Source organism: Sphaerodactylus townsendi, linkage group LG13 (genome assembly GCF_021028975.2).
Source record: "Sphaerodactylus townsendi isolate TG3544 linkage group LG13, MPM_Stown_v2.3, whole genome shotgun sequence".
NCBI lineage: Eukaryota > Metazoa > Chordata > Lepidosauria > Squamata > Sphaerodactylidae > Sphaerodactylus > Sphaerodactylus townsendi.
Genome location: NC_059437.1, coordinates 35253785 through 35275263, shown reverse-complemented (window position 1 = coordinate 35275263; position 21479 = coordinate 35253785). Strand labels below are relative to the sequence as shown.

The window sequence follows — 21479 nt, the reverse complement described above, 5'->3', positions numbered from 1 at the left end:
TCTTGCCCCATATCTGGTTTCCAACAGTGGCTGGCCAGAAGGCTCAGGGAAACTCACAGAATGGAAAGATGTGTGAGAAACCACAAGGAAAAGAAGGACGTGCTAAATTTAAGGGGATAATCAATCTGCTTGGACTACAAAGCCTCTGGAATTGTATTGTCAACAGAAGAGAGGTTGAAATTAAGTAGCACTTTTTAAATGAGAGGTTCAGAAGCACAGGGCTTCAGGCCACACAGCAAAAAAACAAAAAAAACCCCTTTCATCTTGGCAGGCAGAAGAAAACTACGAACTAGTCTTTCACAATTAAAATAACATAACCAGGACAGTTTGTTTTTTTAAAAAGTCCACGTTTTAACAGACTCCCAGGTACAAAGCAGTCAGCACAAACTTTGACCAATCACAACAGCAGAGGACAGGGGTTTTTCTTTTCTCTCTCTCTCTTTTTTTAAAAGGGGCAGGGAATGGGGAAAAATACAGCACACTAATGAAATGCAAAAAAATTACAAAAAAATAGAAAATAGAAAAAATGTATTTACAAGTCATACATTACTATGATCCAAACGCACAAAGACAACAGCTGCTATAATACATGCATTGGGTCAAGAAGGGAGCTACTAAAAACCTGTAATGGAGAAGCTGTAAAAATACCCACAAACAAAAGGGGGCAGGCATGGGGAGAGGAGGTAAACGGCTTCAGCTTTTTTTTCTCCCTCCCCTAAGTTTGCTACATTGATTGAAATCAAATAATCCCCTAAATTCCAGGAGTACATTCAGTACAAAATACTACACTGGTTTTTAACTGAAGGTTCACTCATGGAAGGGAAAGGGGAGAGACAGCAGCATATTTGCAGATCATATACAAGAAAGCCATAGTAAACTGCTCTACATGCTAAAAATTACAGCAAGCCCCTGTCTGCTACAAAGCATGATCCTAGCAGGTTTTTCCTTTGCATTTATTCATATATATAGGTCTACAACATTGTGTGTGTTTGCGTGTGAGAGGGTATGTATGCATGTGTGTATGTGTGTGGGTATAAAAGTCGTGTCCTTGTTCACCGCAATATGACATCTGGGTGGAAATGTAACTTGTTTCAACAAAGTCTTTTACGTTGTTTACTGCAAGAAGTCACTCAATGTCTGTGGATTTAATAAGTCACCTCACACCACAGAAAATATTTAATAAACCAAAAAAAAAAAAAAGGTTATAGTGACAGAAAAAACTTCTGTCTCAGTTCTCTTTGAAACTGAAGTCAGACAGAAAACTGGTCCCAAGGCAGTTTGGGGGGTTCTCCAACAAACACTACAACCGTTTGCTTTTTAATGTTCACAAGGTCCTTAGCGATTCTGCACCATTTTTGCTGTGAAGTCTGTTTCCTCCTCTCAAGGAGGGTCATCTGCAAATCCATAAAATAGGAGAGAAAGAGGAAGATGACAAAGGTGGCTGCAGTTGCAAAGAAGTGTCCCCATTTCCGCACAGACAGGGGGAGCCCCCTCCGGACCCCTTGCTCTTGTCTCCTTTTGACACAGCATGTCCATTTGTACAAGTTCCACCAGTGGGTAATTCTCCCAAATAACAGCTCAGCTTCAGGAGATGACCAATCTGCAAGCCAAAAAAAGGACCAAAGGCAGAAGTTCTGGTCACTTTCTATCCGTTCCATCATACCTCCAAGAAACGTGAACTGCTAGACTTGGAGTGGAATGGTTCAGACCACATGCGGCGCAGATCACCCTGGGAAGGAAAAACAAAATGCATGTTCAATTGTGAGGCCTCAGAAAAGTTTGTTCCTCTAATCTCACAGAGTAGTTGTTATTATCTGCTGCAGAAATAATCCAGAATAAGAAAAATAAATAATTTTCCTTTCAAAAAGGAGTTACAACATGACTCTTGCCTCTCCTCAAATCAAGTGCTAGTTACTGGGAAATAAGAGTAGGAGGCTCAAAGTCATTTTTGGGGTTTTTTTGCCATGAGCTGAAAATTCTTTTTTACGTAATTCATGCTCGCAGTCAGCAGGGAATCCACCAACAATCCACCATCCACCTCTGACAGGACAGCTGGATGGCAACCAGAAAGAAAACCAAGCCCCCCCCCCCCCCGCTCCCTGGAGATAGCTAAATTGAAAGTGGAAGCAGGGCCCTTGCTGCTACATTCTCCCAAGATAAGGACCAGTCCAAGATATCAACTGGCTGCAGCACACAATAAAAAAAAATGCACCCAGAATTCCCTGCTGTGTCAGAGAATGCTGGGATACCGCTTCAATGTTGTGTGTCAAAAAAACCCATTGTTGTCCTATGCCCCACCCTGGGGGTGTGGTCAGAGTCTCATCCCTCACCTTTAAGTAGGCCATGGTGAGGAGTGGCAATAAGGTGAAGGGTACCAAGTACAGCAGTGCAGGCTGGGCTGCCCGGTGAATGCGAGAAGCAACTGTTGCTGTTAAAAGACCTACAAGACAAAAGAAAGTCCGGAAATTGTCAGGGCCTTCTAAAGTGATGGCATCAAGGGTGGCAGACATCTTGTTTCGTCATTTCTTTCCTTTCAAGCCCAGCCCTTCCATGGACCTGACAGACTGAAGGGGGGAGAAGAGGGTTCCAGAAGCCAAGTTGCCAAGATGTCAAAGCAAAGAAATGAACACCCGTGCTAAATTCTTACAGTCATTTCTGTAATATGGTTCACAGATAATGCCAAACCTGGAAGAATCTGGAAGGGTAACTTTGCTATTCACACATCACAAGCTACTTAGTTAAAGAAATACTAGAAAAACCGAAACTATATAAAACTCTGTCAACAGTAGAATGAACTGGAAGAATGAAATATTTGTTCGGTTTTGTACTCCCAGTTCTGGTAATGAATCCCTTGTCTGCTCTACCCTTTGGCAGCTCTGATCAAAGTTTTATGTAAATTACCCATATTTGATATTTGAAGTTATTCTGTGACCAACAACCTCAACTATCTCAGGGCATGTTTCCAACATTAATGCCACCAGGACATCATATTCAGAGACTGCACCAGACCATCTCCTATTGATCTCTGCTGAAAACCTCTGACCAGCCAGCTGCCCTTAGGAATTTTACTATAGGACTGCTTTTATGAACGGCATGTTTCTTGCATCAAGAACAACAGATGGAAGGGAACTATTCATTCAAAATCCTCTCTGCAAAACTGTTTCATTATTTCCATCAATATTCTGTCCAATTACATATGTACACAAGTCCACTTAATTTATTCACAACATTTTACACTACTTCATCCTATGCTCAAAGTGTATTTCTTTACGCCCATGAAATTAAGACATTACAATGCCCCAGTCGAGAATATCCAACATGCACAGTACCTTAGCATGCAACACCCAAAGTCCACTCAACACATGAGTAGCTTGTGCTTATGAAGAAAAGTTTTTCCTCATATTCTCACTACAAAAAAAAATGTGACAAGGCTTTCCTCCCCTCTTTCAAGCAAAGAATTTAAGGGGTATGAAACTAAATCTAAAAGTAGCCCAGATCTTTATTCAAAGATGCCTCTACCTGATATCGGGATTCCTCCCCACCCAAAGACCCAAAGAGATACTGATAATTCCAGCCAATCGTCCAATCTGTTTTTGATGATGGAGCTTAATAGCACTCAATAGACCATCAAGGGCAAAGATCTAACATGCCTAACCTGCCTTCCCAACCTCAAGTATCTTGTCAAAATCTGTCAGAGTGAGCAACCTGCATTAGTCCAAGGAACTGTGACAAGCTGTTGCTTCCAACACTGCTAGTATTATCGCTGTATCTAAAGTAGCATGTATGCTGGATCAGATCCAAACAATTTGGTCAGCGAAGAACTGAGCAAAAGCATTGCAGCAAACAGGAGATGGCTCACTTTGTTGGCTCAAGGCGCTCTCGCTCTCTCTCTCTCTCTCACACACACACACACACACAGACAACAGCTTGTATGGATGTGATTCAGTTGACACAAAGGTGCTAGTTAAAAAAAGGCCTTCTTTGCCACCCTCACTGCCACCTCATAGGGTTGCTCACAGACTTATGGCATATCAGAGGAACATCTAAGTTTGATCAGTTTCCAGTTCCTCAGCTTTTCAGTGAACCAAACAGCCAAGGCCCTACAAAACCAACAGCAAAGGAACAACTCAATCAATTGCCTCTGGTAACAGTTCATTACGACAGTCATCCAAACAATCCTTTGGTGAATTCCAGAGTCTTGATGGATCTCAAAAGTCTAGGCTAAAAGAACATGTTAATTGGTCAATGTCTCTGCAGAGAAGGGCAACTAAATTCAAATAAACCTTCAGTAGCTAATGATCCACCTTCATCAATGGCCAACTCTCAACATCCCTGACGAGATCACCAATGTCTTGCCTATTACAGAAAATGAAATCTAGTATGTGCCCTTTTTTCATGTGCTAACTCCATGGTTGCCATGGTGACTACAGAACTCTAGTGTGGATCAGACAAAGGGGACCTAGACCCCCTCTCCCTTACCTACAAAGTATCCAATGAGTGTGCAGTGAAAATAGGAAACTTTTTGCATGCGACCAGAGATGTTGCCTGGTCCTTGTGCACCACAGGAATCACTGTTGGCTTGTTTCTTGTAGTTGTCATAGCGCAGCACAAAGCACAGCAGGAGTCCAGGCATCACAATATCCCCAATTCCCAGCATGGAGAAGTGGCTGCCTGTGGAACTGAGAAACAAGGAGCTACATTTACAGGGAGCACAACACTGAATAATGCACAGGCCGTAGCAGCTCTCTCCCCATAACCCCATGTCCTCGGAACTGTCAAGGCTAATCAGCGGACCCAAATCATATTTCAAGCTGATAAAAGATGGAAATTCTACAACTGTCCCCCTGTAGCTGCTTGTGATCTTTTTAAAATGAGTGTTTGCCACGGAAGACGAAAAGGGAAGGGATTTTCAGCAATGTGTTATATTAAAAACACAAACATGGCCATACCTTGGAAAGACAAGTTTGCCAGGCAGTGACAAGCGAGGGACATCTCGACCTACATTTGGTCCAAGGTGCAGCTTCCGGGATAAAACGTCTAGGGGGTTATCAGCAGGTTGTGTGGCCACTTTCACCATAACGTTGCTGTTGAAGATATAGGCAGAGAAGAAGACCTGGAAAAGAGGACATGGTAAGGATCACAAAGGACATCTTTTGATATTCTCTCGTTATCCAGCATGGCAGCCCCATAGCGTGTTCATAATGGAGAAATGACTAAAGGATCACAAAGGTAAGGGAAGCATGGAAGGCAATATAAATTTTCCCAATCAGCTGACATGACACTGGATTGGCAGAATTTGCCAGCTTCATCAGATTTTGTCAGTGTCAAATAACTAATTAGCTTCAACACTGATCCCAGCAGGGAAGGCATGGATACTACAGTTCCAAGCAAAGGAAATATCAGCCAGAATGGTCTATCCTTGAAGGGCATGTGGAGCGATCTGCATGTAAGAAAGATGTTGCACAGACATGAATCCTATGGCATCTCCAAGAATCCCCAGAGGATGCAAAGAAGAAGAGACAGAGAAACAGAAAAGCAAAAACCAAATGCAGTAAGCAGAAAGAGATATTATTTCAAAATACTGCATCTGGTAAGAGGAATATTAAAAGAGCTGGAAACTCACCCAAAAGACATCATAAATTAATAGTCCTGAGAGCAGCAGACAGGAAACCTTGAGGCTCGGCAATCGGACAAAGGCAATCATGGCAACACACAGGCCCATAGCCAGAGCTGCAAAACAGAAATGTAAGGGTCCAATCACTGTTAAAGAATATTGAAGCAGCAATTTGCTACAAGTCACTGTGCCATATCTGTGTCATTTGGAGAATGAAAGTGACAGTGAGACTATCCCTCCTGCAGGTACTTGGTATCACGACAATCAAATTTCTGCAATAGGACAATGTGTAATCAGAATCCTTCCATTAACTTCTCTGAGTTAAGTTCTAACTAGGAAAGCCAGGGATTGTGACCCATGAGCGGTCGGCAATATCTGAGAGGTGACACTGTCAAGATGTCCAATACAATAGCAGAGAACGGTACATTGGTACTTACCCTGAAGGGGCCTTCTCTTGTAGGCAGGAGACCTTCTCGGTGGGTGATTACCACACCCTCTCAGGGAGGCAGGATCAAACGTCATTTCCTGTTCAGGCTAGGACTCACTCAACTTCCCCAGTAAACTCCTGACTGAGCAGTAAAAGTAGCAATTATGAACATATAGAGTAGAACAGGAAGAAAGGACGTAATAACATTCAACTTTAGAGGTGAAACAAGGTTCAACTTCGTCATAGTTGACGTAAGAGAGGGGGTGAAAGGTTTCTTAACCTACAACTGTTGAAAACATTTCGGTTGCTAGCGGTGCATGGGAGGGAGACTGAGAAGGTCTCCTGCCACCTACAAGAGAGAAGGCCCCTTCCAGGGTAAGTACCAATGTACCCGCTTCCTGCTTGTAGGAAGAGACCTTCTTGGTGGGACCTCCCCAAGCAGTAAGTCCCAAAAAATGGGTGGGCTACCGCTAAGCCGTCCAGTATGTTCTCAAGAACTCTGTGGCTGAAGTACTGTTTCGGGCCATTTTACAGCCCTGGCGATTGTCATTGTGTAGTTCTGTAATGTTTAAGCGGCGAAGGATGAAGGGCCTGGCCCAGATGAAACTTGCTCTGCAGATTTGTTCGAGAGTTGCCTTGTTACGAAGTTGGCTGCGTTGGTTGAGTAGCGCACGTCAGGTGGAGTGAAGCTGGTGATGCCCCCGGGAACCTTTGGCAGGTCCCGAGGGCCTTGTGGGCCCTCCCACAGATGCACTTGAACCCTAATAAAGCACGTGCACTGTGATGGCCTTGAGGAGGGACATCTCGGTGCTCCCAGATTGGGGGACGAAGATGTTAATGAAAAAGGGATTGAGTCTGTCTGAGGTCTGCCATTCGAAGAATGAAGGCCTTAAGGGCCCTGCGCACGTCTAGTGTGTGCCACGTACGTTCCCGTGGATGCGCCGGTTTGGGACAGATGAAAGGCGGACGCCGCCTTGGGTCTAAAGGTGCGGTCCGGTGATAGGACCACCCGGTCCTGGTGGAATACACATAGGTTAGGGTTAACCGAAAGTGCGCTGAGTTCCGATACCCTACGAGCTGAGGTGATGGCTACCAGAAAGATTGTCTTCATACGGAGCCATCGCAGGTGGATTGACTGAATCGGCTCGAAGGGGGAGGCTGTAAGGGCCGTCAAGACCGTGTGCAGGCGCCACGATGGGAATCTGTGATTGATTGGTGGCTGTTGTTGTTGAACTCCCTTAAGGAAGCGAGTGACGTCGGGATGTTGAGACGGTTTCAGGCCGCGAGGTAATTGGCACACCGTGGACAGAGCCGCCACCTGTCGTCTGAGGGTGTTGCTTCTGAGGCCCCTCCGGTACCCGTCCTGAAGGAATTCCAGGATGGAGGCTACGGATGGATCAGTAGGGTCAATCTGTTGTGTTCTGGCCCATGTCACGAAGCATCTCCAGGTTGAGTTATATAGTCTCACTGTGGAGGGGCGACGGGAGTCCATCATGGTTTTGATGACGTCTGTTGAGTAGCCCTTGCTAGTTAGAAGTTGCCGCTCACGAGCCAGGCGGTCAGACACAGCCAGCCGGGGTCCGGATGTCGGAGGGGGCCCTGCAGAAGTAGGTCCGGACGTACCGGGAGGTGGAATGGAGGAGAGATCGCCATTTCTATTATTGCCGAAAACCAAGGTCTTCTTGGCCAGAATGGTGCGACTAGGATGGCCTCTGCTCTTTCTGTTCTTATTCGTCTCAGTAGTTTTGGTATTACCGGTATTGGGGGAAACGCGTAGAGGAGGCCTGGGGGCCACGGAGCGATCAGAGTGTCCACTTCTTGAGCCTGGTGATGAAAGAACTGGGAAAGGAAGGTTGGTACCTGCGCGTTTTCCGCTGTAGCGAATAGGTCTACTCTTGGGTTGCCGAACCGGATGGTGATCTGGTGGAAGATCGACCTGTTGAGTGCCCATTCGGCAGGGGGACCGTTTGTCGGTTCAACCAATCGGCACTTAGGTTGAGTTTCCCCTTGATGTGTTCGGCCTGCAGGCTCAGAACGTTTTCCTCTGCCCAGGTGAGGATCTTTTTGGTCTCTTTGTGTAGTCTGGAGGACCGAGAGCCGCCCTGGTGATTCAGGTAGGTCTTGGCCGCCACGTTGTCCGTTCTGACGAGGACGTGTTTGTTCTTCAGTTTGGTGCTGAAGTGTTGGAGGGCTAAGAGTATGGCACGTAGCTCGAGCAGGTTGATTGGTAGTGAGGATGGCGAGGTCGGCCACTTGCCCTGTACGAATTCGTCTCCCAAGGTTGCCCCCTAACCTTGGAGACTTGCGTCCGTGAACATCTGGATCAGGGTCTTGTTCACGTATATTTTGCCTTGTGAGAGGTGGGATCTGATGGTCCACCAACGAAGGTCTGTCTTGAGGGACTGAGGGATGTTCAGAAGTCTGTCCCGTTTCTGTAGAATGTCCCATTGATAGGGTCGCAGGTGAAGCTGGAGACTCCTGGAGTGGAATCTGCTCCACTGGATCAGGTCGAAGGTGGCTGTCATGACTCCCAGGACCTTGGATAGGAACAACAGGGAGGCAACCCTGGATCTGATGACTGTGGTTACCATGTGAATTATCTTGAGGATCTTCTCCTCTGGGACGAAGAGGGAATTTCGGACTGTATCTATGAAGGCCCCCAGGTGAACCAATTGTTGGGTTGGCAGAAGGTGACTCTTTTCCAGATTGATCAGAAACCCGTGGTTCTGTAGGACCTGTATGGTGAGATTCAGGTCTCGGCGGGCAGTTTGTGACAACTTGGATCGTATCAGAATGTCGTCGAGGTAGGGGTGTATGTGTATGCCCTGTTGCCGCAGGAGAGTAATGGGACCCAGTAGGAGCTTCGAGAAGACTCTCGGTGCTGTGGCTAGTCCGAACGGTAACGCGCGGAACTGGAAGTGTTGGTCTCCTAGACAGAATCGGAGGAATCTGCGGTGGGAGGGGCGAATGGGGACGTGGAGGTAGGCCTCGGTGAGGTCCAGTGAAGTTAGGAAGTCCCCTGGGCGCAGGGCTTCCGTGATGGATCTCAGAGATTCCATCTTGAACCTTTTCAGGTGAATGAATTTGTTTACTGTACGTAAATTGAGGATGGCTCTCCAGTCCCCGTTTTTCTTGGGGACTGTAAAAAAGTGTGAGTAGTGACCTGAGCATTTCTGCGAGGTTGGGACCGGTTCTATGGCTTTTATGGATAGCAGGTGGATGACTGCTGAGCGGGTTCTGGTCGCCTTCTCTGGTCTGGAGCTGATTGGAGATTGAAGGAAGTTGGCGGGGGTTAGTTTGAGAAATTCTATGGTGTACCCGACTGAAACCACTTCCTGAGACCAAGCGTCCACATGGTCTCCTCTCCACTGATCTCCGAAGTTGAGAAGGCGGGCCCCCACTGGGAGGGAGTCGGAGTCAAGATCTAGGGGTGGGGTCTGGTCTGGGGCTCTTGTCGAATTTGTTTTGTGGTCTGAAGTTGCCTCTCCTACGAAAGGAGCCTCTGCTTGGCCAGGATGAGTTTTGATTGTCCTTGTGTGGACGTTGGAAGAACTTTTGGGGCCGAAAGTTATTTCTGGGCCAGGAGCCCGACCCGCTAGACCGTACATACTTGGGCATGGTTTTCTTATGGTCTTTTGACTCTACAAGGATGTCATCTAGTTCCTTGCCGAACAGTCTCCCCCCTTGAAATGAATAGCCGGCTACGATCGATTTAGATTGGTTGTCGGCTTGCCAAGTCCTAAGCCATGCGTTGCGTCTGGCTACTATGTTAGACGCCATGGAGCGGGATGATAGGATCAGTGCGTCTAGAGAGGCGTCAGCAATGAATGAGGCCGCAATTCTGATCCTCTCCAGGCCGTCCCGTACCCCACAGGCTTCTGGAGGGAGTAGCTCCATTATGCGAGCTAGCCAGACTAGAATGGCTCTTGAGACTGTGGAGGCGGGGGCTATGGCCTTCATGGCCAGGGCCAGGGATTCGTGAGAGCGTCTGAGTGCTGCCTCAGACCTTTTGTCAAGGGGGTCCTTGAGGTTCCCCTCCCCGTCTTTGGATACCAGTCCGGCAGATTGAATGGCCACGACGGGGGCGTCTACCAGTGGGACCTTCAGGAGGTCCTCCACGAACTCCGGTACTGCATATAATTTGCGGGCATTGGCTAACAGGTGTTTGTTAGTGCCAGGGGTCTCCCACTCTTTCCTAATCTTTTTTATGAAGAATTCCGGGAGTGGGAGGATAGATTTGGACTGTTCGTCCTGTGGGAAGAACGTTTTGCTGCCCTTGGGGACGCCCTTGATGTTGGTAGGGGTGGCTGAGGTGGATGGCTGATCAGTTTCCACATCCTGCAGTTCTAGTGCAGCCACCGTCTTAGCGATCAGGAATTGGAGGTCCTCTGGATTAAAACATTTATAGGACTGATCTGAGGAGGTCTCCATGACTTCCTCCGTGTCAGAGAAGCGCTCCAAGGAGGCTGGATCAGGGCCTCTGCCCTGGTGTTCCTCTCCACCCTCTGAGGGGGGGAGCGCGTGCACCGGGGATCTAGGATAGCCCCTAGCTTGCCCTTGGCTCATGGCAGAAAGAGCGGGTGCGTTGGAGGGAGGCGGAGTGCCAGTAGCCCTGGATCCCCTGCCCCTTAAATAGGCCTCTATATGATCTTCTATGGCCCTCTGAAAAGCGGATGGGAATTCGCCGGGAGGCCAAGCCTGTCCGTCCCTGGGGGGGCCGCGCGGGATAGTTGTCTTTCCCCATCGGGAGATCCCCCCCCCCTCCGCCGGATCGCTCTTGCCTGTCTTGGGAGAGTGCGGATGATCCGGCGCCAAGGCTGCCATCGCGATGGGGCCTATCGGTGAGTTGCGCCGTCTGAAGTGTCTCCGATGCTCTGGAAGAGGAGCGGGAAGGAGCAGGGCCCGGCGCCGACTTGTTCAGCTTGGCCGGAGGTTCGCTGTGGCTGTCGCCGGTTTTGGCGCGCTTTTGGCCGTTGCGGGCCGCGCCGCGGCTTGCCGCCTCAGCCGCCGCCTCAGAGAGGGTCAGGCTGGCTGCAACGGAGGCGACGCTGCGCGAGGCGCGCGCGTTGTCGCTGGGGAGGTTCTTTTTGGAGGCTCGGGTGCCTTCGGCTACCCCCCCGTGGAAGGACTCCCTGGGGGGAGAGAATTCTCTGTCCGCCATGAAGGCGGGAAGGGGAGAGCAAAAAAGGCGGGAAAGGAGGAACGAGGGAATTAGAGGAAATTCCCAAGCCTCCTTGTAGAATGAGATAGAATAAGGTTACAGAGGGATTTTAGACTTGGAGGGAGAGAAGACAGAGAAAAGGGAAGGATTTTTTAGAAAAAGGCTAAAGGAGTCCAAAGGATCCATGCACTCCCTGTCAGGCAGGAAATAGAACTGGGGAAGTTGAGTGAGTCCTAGCCTGAACAGGAAATGACGTTTGATCCTGCCTCCCTGAGAGGGTGTGGTAATCACTAGGGTTGGTCAATACTAAAAAAATTCGGTAAAATTCGGATTTGGGTATTTTGGGGCATAAAATGATTTGTATGCCCGAATCCGAATCATAGCCAATTCGGATATACCCGAAAATTCGGGTAAATCCGAAAAATTCGGGTCCGTTTTATTATTTTTTTGAATTTTGGGTGTTTTTACACGTTTTGGCCTGCAGGGGACGCAGTTTTAGCACCAAAATTTCAGGATATCATCTGGAGACTGTCCTGATGATGATTCTCCAAGTTTGGTGCAGTTTGGTTCAGGGCAAAGTTATTGACAGGGGTGCCCCATCCCCACTGTTTCCAATGGAAGCTAACAGGAGATGGGGGCTACACTTTTGAAGGTCCATAACGTTGGACCCCTGAACCAAACGGCACCAAACTTGGGGAGTATCATAGGACAGTACATTTATGATACCCCGAAATTTTGGTGACAGTAGCTCTAAAACTGCACCCCTCACAGTCACCCAAAGAAATTCCCCAGATTCTGTGCTCTGTAGTGGCTGGCTGGCTCCATTGCAGCCAATAGGAAATTTCTGTGGGAGGGCTGTGGAGTGCACATTTCTCATGGTAAACCCACAAAACTTTCAGGGTATCTTCAGGAGAGTCTCTTCATGACACCATCCCGGGTTTGGTGACCGTTGCTTCAAGGGGGTTCAATGTTATGGGTAGGGTCCATCTCCCACTGCCCCCATAAGCAAAGTTCCTCAAACCTGGATGGTGTCATCCAAAGACTCTCCTGAAGATACCCTGAACATTTTGTGACTGTACCCTGATAAATGTGCACCCCACAGCCCTCCACCAGAAATTCCACATTGACAGCAATGCAGAAGTCACTGCAGAAAAAGAACCTTGGGCAAATTTTTGGGGGTGCCTGCAGGGGAGACATTTTTAAACATATCAGCACCAAAATATCAGACTGTCCTGATGACACCCCCACGCTTGGTGCATTTTGGTTTATGGGCGCTATTTTGATGGACCCTCAAACTGGTAGCCACCATCTCCTTAGCTGTCATTGGAAACAATGGGGATAGAGGCCCCGAGGGTCCAGGCCCCCCTGAACTAAACTGCACCAAACATCAGGACAGTCTGATGGAGTAATCACCCACCAAGAAGGTCTCCTCCTACAAGAGAAAACCCACACTCAACTCAACTGCAGTGATATGCAACACAGGCAACATCATTAGGACAGTCATGACTGAAATTGTGCCTACGATAACATTTTGATAAGACTACCCATTCCATTCTGACAAGAGATACAGGGGATGCCCGAGAGATCTTGATGACGAACAGCAGTGCCAAAAATACCAGCTCCTCACAGTTGGGAATAGCAAGCCACCTTATTCCTCAATTAAACATTTGGGGGAAGGGGTGAGGTAGAAATTCACTTCTTTCCCATCCTTTCAGTTGACAAGGAACAATGCAACAGTAACACAGAGTAAATCAAAAGTGAAGAGCAGATGAGCTGTGAACCAAAAAAACAAACCAACCCTCAACAGATGGATACCCTGGTTCAAGTCTCGCATAGGTCTCAATCTCTCTCCAATTCAATGCTCAAACATGTACTGCACAGGTGTCAAACTCGTGGCCCTCCAGATGTTATGGACTACAGCATCATGCTGCCAGGGGATGATGGGAACTGTAGTCCATAACATCTGGAGGGCCACGAGTTTGACACCTATGTGTGTACTGTGTCTGCAGGAAATATGGCCTGTTTATAGGATGACAGCTACGTATGAAAAACTGTGAACACACTAAAGGTCTCTATAAAATCTTATGACCTCCACTGTGTGTTTGCATACAAGACTTTCACCACAGATACACTCCATCAAAAAAATCACACGGCGTGTCAGTTTCGCTGTGTACACAGCCCAGGAGACTGACATTCCCATGTTAGAAAGTATATAATTTCTCAATACAGATTCATCCACGTGGATTGAAGTGGTATTAAATCAAATAGTCAGGAATGCCTGGAGATAAGCCAAGATACTCGTGTTCTCTGTCTCCTTCTTGGAGTTGGTGATTGTTTTCATTCCACCTCTTTGCTCTCTTTCAACATGTTTGTGTAGAAATACCCAACTGCATAGCAAAAATGTTGCTGTGTGGGGCAGGCAGCTCTCATTCAAACCATGATGAGCTTAGTCAACCTTGCTTATGAGATCAGAAATGGTCACACGCAGGAGAATTACTCAAGGCTTGAATAAAACAGAGCTGGCAGGTAAAAATTCTTAATTGTTGGTGTATCCAGTGAAGGTCAAAATCACCTGATGCAGAAATACCAGAGGGTGTGGTCTTAGTCACTTACTACCCAACCTTCATTGTCTTTCAGTGAAGCAGAACAGCAAAGAGACCAGAAAATTCTGTTCTTTCAAGAGCATTAGCTCAAAATCTGTGCTAATATTAGCTCAGACCTGTTTATCTTGAGAGCAGATTCAGTTTTACCACAAGTCTGGAAAATTAACTTTTTTTTCCTGGAGATTAATGCTCCATTTGATAAAGTCACACAAGCTTTCCCTGAGACAGTAAACAGTGGGAAAAGGGGGCAATAAACCCTTAATTGTCATAAATACAATTCCTGCGAACAGACAAGCAGCCTCAGCACTTTCAAAATTAGTTTCAAACCTCATTCTCCTCCTCAGTAACCTCATTCTCCTCCTCAGTAACCTCTTAAAGATAATGTTCTCCTTCTCAGGAAACCGGCGTTTTGCCACTAGGCAAGCAAGGCACTGCACTGCAATTCTATGCAACCAACATAGTTCCTATATATTTCAGCCCAGCAGCCCAGCAGAGACCCCTGGCCAAATTTAGCATCCTTAGGGTTACAGTCAAACTCCTTATCTACTCTTGCAGATAAGAGTGACATGGTGAAAACAGTGTCAGGATTTGCTCAACCACTTTGAGGATTGGATACAGGCCTCGTCACCAACAATTTTATTGATAGTGACTCCCCAACTGGAGACTGGCTGGAAAACAGAGCTGGCTGGACCAGTGACTTGTATAAAGATGCAGCAGTCAGCTTCTCCAAGGGATTTTACTTATTCAGAAAATGAATAGGCCAAATCTATATACTTCCTCTCCAGAGACATACTCAAAATCACCTGAGGATGTTTCCTGTGAGCACACAAGAGGCTTTCATTCATACATTTTTCCTGCAACACGCTTATAGTTTAGGACACTGCTTTCAATTTAGAAATCACCACATTAGGCAATATGCTCTCCTACAGGAAATGCAGTCAATTCTGAGCACATTTAGGAACCCATTTTCATTTGCTCCATAAGACCAAGCACCACCATTCTCATATCTGCCACTTACCATCCATAAGGAGCCAGTGCCCAGTTAAGACCCAGATAAGGACAAGCATGACAGAAAGAGAGAAAGAGAGCAGCTCAGCAGCAGTGAAACGTCCACAGCAGCCAAAGGAAATCCTGGGGAAGAAGAAGAAAAATCACACAATGTTAGCTGGAAGACCTAAGGGGCTCTGCTAAATGAGGGAGAAGGGGGTTTACAACACACAGAATCTTCAAATCTTGTCTTGAAAAGATCCAACAACTTTAGAGCTCATAATGAAGAAGTGAGAAGGCTTTTGTCACTGGAAAAATACTAAAGCTCAAGATATTCTTACATATCTGCCAAGCTCCTAAAGGTAAAGAAAGGTGGTTTTAGTCTACCTGTTCTTGGGCCTTCTGTGAAAAAGGGCTCTAGGACATGTGCCAACCTGGGGAATAGTTTTACAACATGGCCTTCTGCTCATGAAAACAACTTAATTAGAGTTCACCATTACACCCTGCGCCCACTGAAGTATTGGAAATATCTGAATATTTGAAAGAGCTAATGACCTAGGTTCAACTTTACTACATAATGGAATCTCAACTAAAAGGATGCCCAAACGTGTTTGGAAAGAAGAATCACTATTCAGCTTCAATATCATGGCAATGTAAATATGTTCCCCAGGCTGAAACAGGTAATAGGTGAAACTTGTGTCTCACTCTAACAGAGTCATAGTGTTCTAAAACTACAGAAGCACAAAAAACAGACAGACAAGTGAGCCGTACTCTGCCCTTCTTCTGTTGTACCATGCATGGGGGAAATCATGGATCTCAAGTGGATCGCCTTCTACGACACAAGGGGGAAGCAGCTGCCCCAGGTAGTGGATTCTGCATGTCACCAAAGGCAATGCAGTGAGAAACAGACAACCTACAAGGCAACATCTGCTGGGAAGTTCTTCTCAGCAATGCTCCTGAAACAGGCAAGAGCACTAACACCCTTTGCATACTTCCTGTTCACTGAAGGTGCTTGTGCTAAAGAGCACATTATGCCCCATGTTAATCAGCCAGAGAGTTTTGACTCTACAGACAACCAGAATGCCTCAAGAATGGCTTCAGCCAACCCAGAGCTCACTGATGTAAGCAGAATTAAACCTTACCGGTTCTACTTTGCATAGTAAAACAGAAGCACATAAAGCAATGGCCTGACTCACTCATGCTTCCTCTGCCTGAATTTGCTTTCAAAGCCAAAGCTGTACAACCACCACAGCCCCGGCTTTTTGAAACAAGAGAGTCTTTGCAGTACACAGAAGAAAAGAAACTCCTTACTTGTTTTGAGGTGAACAGGGTCGTGTTAAATACTGGCACATTGGGAGCAGAAGGAAAGCAAAGGCTATTGTTGCAAGGACTAGAGAAGTGGAGAGGGGGGAAAAAACAGAATTAGTACAGAGTCACTTTCAGTATTGCAAATACACCAGAGAAAATTAAATTATTAATATTAGGCAGCACCAAATCTGAAACCTTTAACAGGCTTTTGCTTCGTGGACTTTGCAAAGGAATCTCTCTGGCTCACATGAATTGTCACTCATAAATTATAATCATGGGGTGAATAAGAAATACACAGGACATTTAAAGCAGCACTGGAAGATTGAATACCCCACAGCACTTAAGTCGAGCCATGAAGCTGTTCTGAAATGCCAAATTTTTGCAATGGAGCCAAAAATACAGACCACAGCAACATACTGAGCACAGTCTCCTTTGTTCCTGTGTGGCTCCTGTTCGTTTAAGTGCAGCCTGTGCAGAAGAGCATCTTAGACGACACTGATTCTTGTCTGAATCAACTCCCCCTGTTTTACACGGGCTACCTATGTTAAGAAGGTCAAACCTGAACTAAAATCCTACTGTAGGCACCAAAACTTGAATCCTCCAGTTAAGGGAGAAACGCCAATCTATGCAAAAGACTGCACACAGAGAAAATGTCCACGCTAACCGGAAAAGTAAACTCAGACTTCACTGAAATCAATTTATGTTTAAAAGGTCAGCTGATCTAATCCTAAAACAAAACTAATTAGAGGATAGAATACACAGGTGCACTATTATGATCATTGCCCAAATGCACAATCAGAAATAAATGTTTCTGAGTGAAGTGTCTTGATCAAGGGAAAAAATCATTGACTTACATCAATCTTTCCTATTAAGTGTTTCTTAAATAAATAGCCCACAGCATTTAAGCCTAGCTATGAAGCTGTTCTGAAATGCCAAATTTTTGCAATGGAGCCAGAAATACAGTAAGCCAATTTGCAGAGAGTTTGATTTCCATGAACACAGTTTTAGCGCTTGCAAATATTTTTCGTGGTACGTGCTAATTTGTTGTAAGCACAAAAGCATATACTAACTTATGACTGGACAGACGTTTTATACAACTTTAGAGGGTAACTGTTAAGTATAACTATTTAACTTAACAGGATTACACAGGCAGTTGGTGCCAAACTTCTAAATCCTCAAGCAAAGCAGTTCATTCTACTATCACGTCATTCTTCTGAATGAGATGCCCTTAAAATATATCACTTCTCACATAGATTGCCTGCCCTGTTCCACACCCACCCCACAAAAGTAAATTATTCCAACCAGGAGGGCAAGCTGCAGTTTCCCACAAAATGGAAGGTGAATGTTCTGGTTCATTGATGGGTAGGTAGACTGAAGAGTTTATAATCAGTGCACTGAGATAACTGCAGACATAAGGGAGCTGATGGGTATAAAATTAGGAGATGGACCAGTTGCTCAATCTGTGATGACTTGCCAGCCTCCCAGCGCTGATCAATAGCACAGGAACAACTGTACTGTCAGATGACTGATAAATAAGGTTTCCCCTCTGTTGTTGCTTTACAAAGAAAAAGAGCCCTTTACAAGTTCATAAAAGTGTCAGGAACAGCTTTGGGAGATTTAAGAGATGCTGGAAATCTTTCTGCCATTTTTCAACATAAGCTTTAGATGATGGCAAACAGACTGTACCAGACATTAACTATTTTGTTTACTAAGACTAGAACAAAATTTTCACGTCCAGTTCCATCCCTTAAGATTCTACTCTCTGTGAACTGGAAGAACCATTTGCGGTAACTACTGAAACAGATCTGTTGTTTCTTTTTTGTCCATATTTCTTCAAGTGGAATAAATTCATTATTGGCCAACAACTCCTTATGATGGCACAGAATATATTTATTCAGAAAGCTACTTAACAACTGAACATTTACTGAAATATCCATTTCACAAGTGTAACAAGACACTCATGAGGAAACCATGGATGTAAAGTTTTTTTGATTATCACTTTGCTAACCCATAGAAGGAGGAGGAGGAGGAGGAGGAGGAGGAGGAGGAGGAGGAGTTATATCCTCACTTTCAAAGGGGCTTACGAACTCCTTTCCCTTCTCCCCTCACAACAAACACCCTGTGAGGTAGGTGGGGCTGAGAGAGCTCCGAAGAACTGTGACTAGCCCAAGGTCACCCAGCTGGCATGTGTTGGAGTGCACGGGCTAATCTGAATTCCCCAGATAAGCCTCTACAGCTCAAGTGGCAGAGCAGAGAATCAAACCCAGTTCAGATTAGAGTACACCAGCTCTTAAGAATGGGGGCAATGGCTGGGAGGAAGTCAATTAACCTTGGCTTCTCCCCCTGGCCATGCCCTCAGAGCGCACCTCGCTATGACAGTGAGAGGTGACGGGGATGCAGGGGCACTGGCACGGTGCCCAGCACCGCGTCTCATTGCCAAAAAGGGTGTGGCTCCACTGGTGCAAGTGCCCTGGGGAGGTCAAATTCACCAGTGCGACCCTGCACTGCTCCCACCAGATTTCTTCCCCCCTCTTTGGATGGAGCTGTACAAAACAGCAATCACCTTATTCTCTTAACCAATCAGATAAGCACTTCTTTTAGCTGTATGACAGTACAACCAAAGGCTGGGATCACCAAGGCCACAATTTTGTCATTTACCTTGAGGAATATTTATTTATTTTAGTTTAGGATTTATAGCCCACCCTATCCCTGAAGGGTAGGTCACAACATGATACAAACATTCCACAATATTAAAAATATAAATCCACGTTTAAATTCAACCAATTAACAATTTAAATAATTTAAAACAGTTTAAAATAAATGCTGAGATAGTAATAGCTGGTGACAAAATTTATCCTTCCTATTTATATTTAAATCTGTCCTAGGTTTTTTTTTAAACTTAACATCTAAAATTGCTGATGAGTTTTTGCCATCTTTATAACTTTATCTGACATCAGGGGAGCATTAAAGAGTTTTTAAAAATTACATTTGCAACTTGACTTACAACAAGAATCCTAGTCCTTATGCAAGACCAGTAAGTATAAAGAGAAGAAAGTTACCTGCTGTGCATATGGTAAAGACAACCTGAACTGAATCAAAGAAGAAGAACATTACTAGGAGAGACACAGATGCACCAATTGGAAGGAATAGCGCTTGTGTTGAATCAATAGTCTGGATACCTGCAGAATGTCAATGAAAGAAAACACTTATTTTTTGGCATTTTGTGACAAATGAAAAACACTTTTTTTGGCAACTGGTGTCCTTCACTCGTATAACTGAAGTTTAGGACAAAGGGCCACACTGGAGATCAGGTCTGACAGTTCACTGACCCTAAAAGGCAGGAAAAAGGGAGTAGATTCAGAGCAAGGGAGGGCAAAGGAGGGATTACCTCCCTCTCTCCAAACACTGCTCCCTGATCAAAATCACCAGCCACCTGCAATCAGCCACATTAGGGAAAAACAACAAGCAACCTGCTTTTGCCTGTTTCTGCTCCTAGGGAAGAACTTACTGATAATATGGGCTGACAGTGGAATGTGCTGCCTTAGAATCTCCTTCTTTGGAGGTTTTTAAACAGAGGCTGAATGACCATCTGTCAGGAGGGCTTTGATTGTGTGTTCCTGCATCGCAGGGATTGGACTGGGTGGTCCTTGTGGTCTCTTCCAGCTCTATGATCTTATGATTCTAAATGCAGTTCAAGGTGGAATAGTTTTAAACAGCACAGGTGAAAACGGATTAATGCCCTCCCCTTGCATAGTGAAGCACACTGTTACTTTTTTAAGTTATCCCTCCAAATAATTAGGAGATCTAACCAATGGACTGTAACTTTAGTCTAGCTCTTTCAATTTCTGCTTTTCTTAGTACAGATCAACCAATGCTGTTGGTTTTTCATTTCTATCTGTTAAAGGGTGTTCTTTAAAAAAAGATAAACGTCCATTTACATGCCTACTGCTGTCTACTGTACAGCTGCCAGGTGGGCGACAAAGTTAAGTAAATGTTTACTCCTGTTTAGAATTGCTTCTTAAGCCAGTTTCAAACACACTTCAGACTGCTGGCATCAATGACAGAATAACGTCTCTAGAGAATTTCACCTATTATTTATGGCCACTAAAGTTAAATCATTTTTATTAGCATACACACTGCTTAATTTCAGGGCAAACTTTTTTTAAAGGCAAGGCAAAAGGAATTACTGAAATTTGCAGAAAGAACTGGCTGCAATATAGAAAAGGCATGAGTCTATGTCGGTTTCACGGCGACATTTCAATGGGATTTGGGCAGGAGAACCCTGTTAGTTCAGTGTCATGGAGGAGAAGGCCATCCGTGGTCACAAGTACGGCAGATGAGCCCCAAATGACATTCCCTGTAAGCTGTGCACATGCACGGCCACTGTATTGCTGCCACGCAGATAAGGAGCCACCTGGCAGGGGGAACTCTCCCAGACGGTTCAGTTTCAAGCAGCGTTTTTGGACTGCCACGCAGCACTGGGAAACGCTTAGAGCAGTGGTGGCGAACCTATGGCATGGGTGCCAGAGGTGGCACTCAGAGCCCTCTTTGTGGGCATGTGCGCCATTGCCCCAGTTTGGGCACTCAGCAGTGGCATGGTGTCAAGGGGACGAGGGGTGCACAAGGCACTGGGCGCGTGCCCCTACGGAGATGGCATTCCAGGGGGTGTTTCAGGATGTTCCAGGGCCGGGCAGGGGCAGGCGGGGTGTTGAAGGGGCACAGAGCGCACATGTGCCCTGGATGCAGTTTTCCCTTGCTCCGCCCCTGGCACTCGGTCTCTAAAAGGTTCGCCATCACTGGCTTAGAGGGATCACTGGCCCCAAGTGCTGCCTCCCTCATTACTAACGGAGCGCTTCTCTTAGACTTACTGTTATTTGTGCTGTTGCCATTGAAGGGCCCAGCTGAATTGCCGCTGTCCTTTTCTTTGTCCTGATTCTCAAAGTCCATATTAAGGGACCTGTTGTGGGCAACGACAAGAAAAAAGCACATAAACTGTTGAAGTGGCTATCGTAGCTTAACGTATAGGTGTATTAACCTTTCATCAATACTTTGTACATTAGAACGTTTTACCATAAGGTGGCCTAAATGATTTTGTAGGTTAGAAACTGGGGAGTATGTTGTTTTTTGACACAACGGCACCTAGACCTAGACCAAATTGCAATCAAGCACAACAATCTTTTTTCATTTAAACATAATCTTCCATCAACCATTAGATGAAACTATGTGCAAAAAGAGAACAGAAGGTAGAAACACAGAATACAGATCAATATTTTCACTCACGCAGAAAGAACTGGGTCTATGGGGTGCAATACTTTGGACGTAGATACAAACAGAAGAAATGAACTGTCGAAGGCTTCAACTGGTTCTGGTGGGTTTTCT

General features: G+C 45.8%; 1 protein-coding gene across 1 annotated transcript in view; it reads right to left on the bottom strand.

The window, feature by feature from the left end:
• Nucleotides 1–419: 419 nt before the first annotated feature.
• Nucleotides 420–21479, bottom strand: part of SPPL3 (signal peptide peptidase like 3) — a 74154-nt gene continuing 53094 nt past the window's right edge. The window contains exons 3-11 of the mRNA XM_048514264.1: nt 20969–21057; nt 19160–19279; nt 16104–16182; nt 14824–14936; nt 5624–5730; nt 4950–5113; nt 4480–4679; nt 2331–2440; nt 420–1729 (exon numbers count right to left, since the gene is read on the bottom strand). Of these exons, the coding sequence (XP_048370221.1) occupies nt 1658–1729; nt 2331–2440; nt 4480–4679; nt 4950–5113; nt 5624–5730; nt 14824–14936; nt 16104–16182; nt 19160–19279; nt 20969–21057 (1054 nt within the window). The 3' untranslated portion in view covers nt 420–1657. The remainder of the gene's footprint in view (nt 1730–2330; nt 2441–4479; nt 4680–4949; nt 5114–5623; nt 5731–14823; nt 14937–16103; nt 16183–19159; nt 19280–20968; nt 21058–21479) is intronic.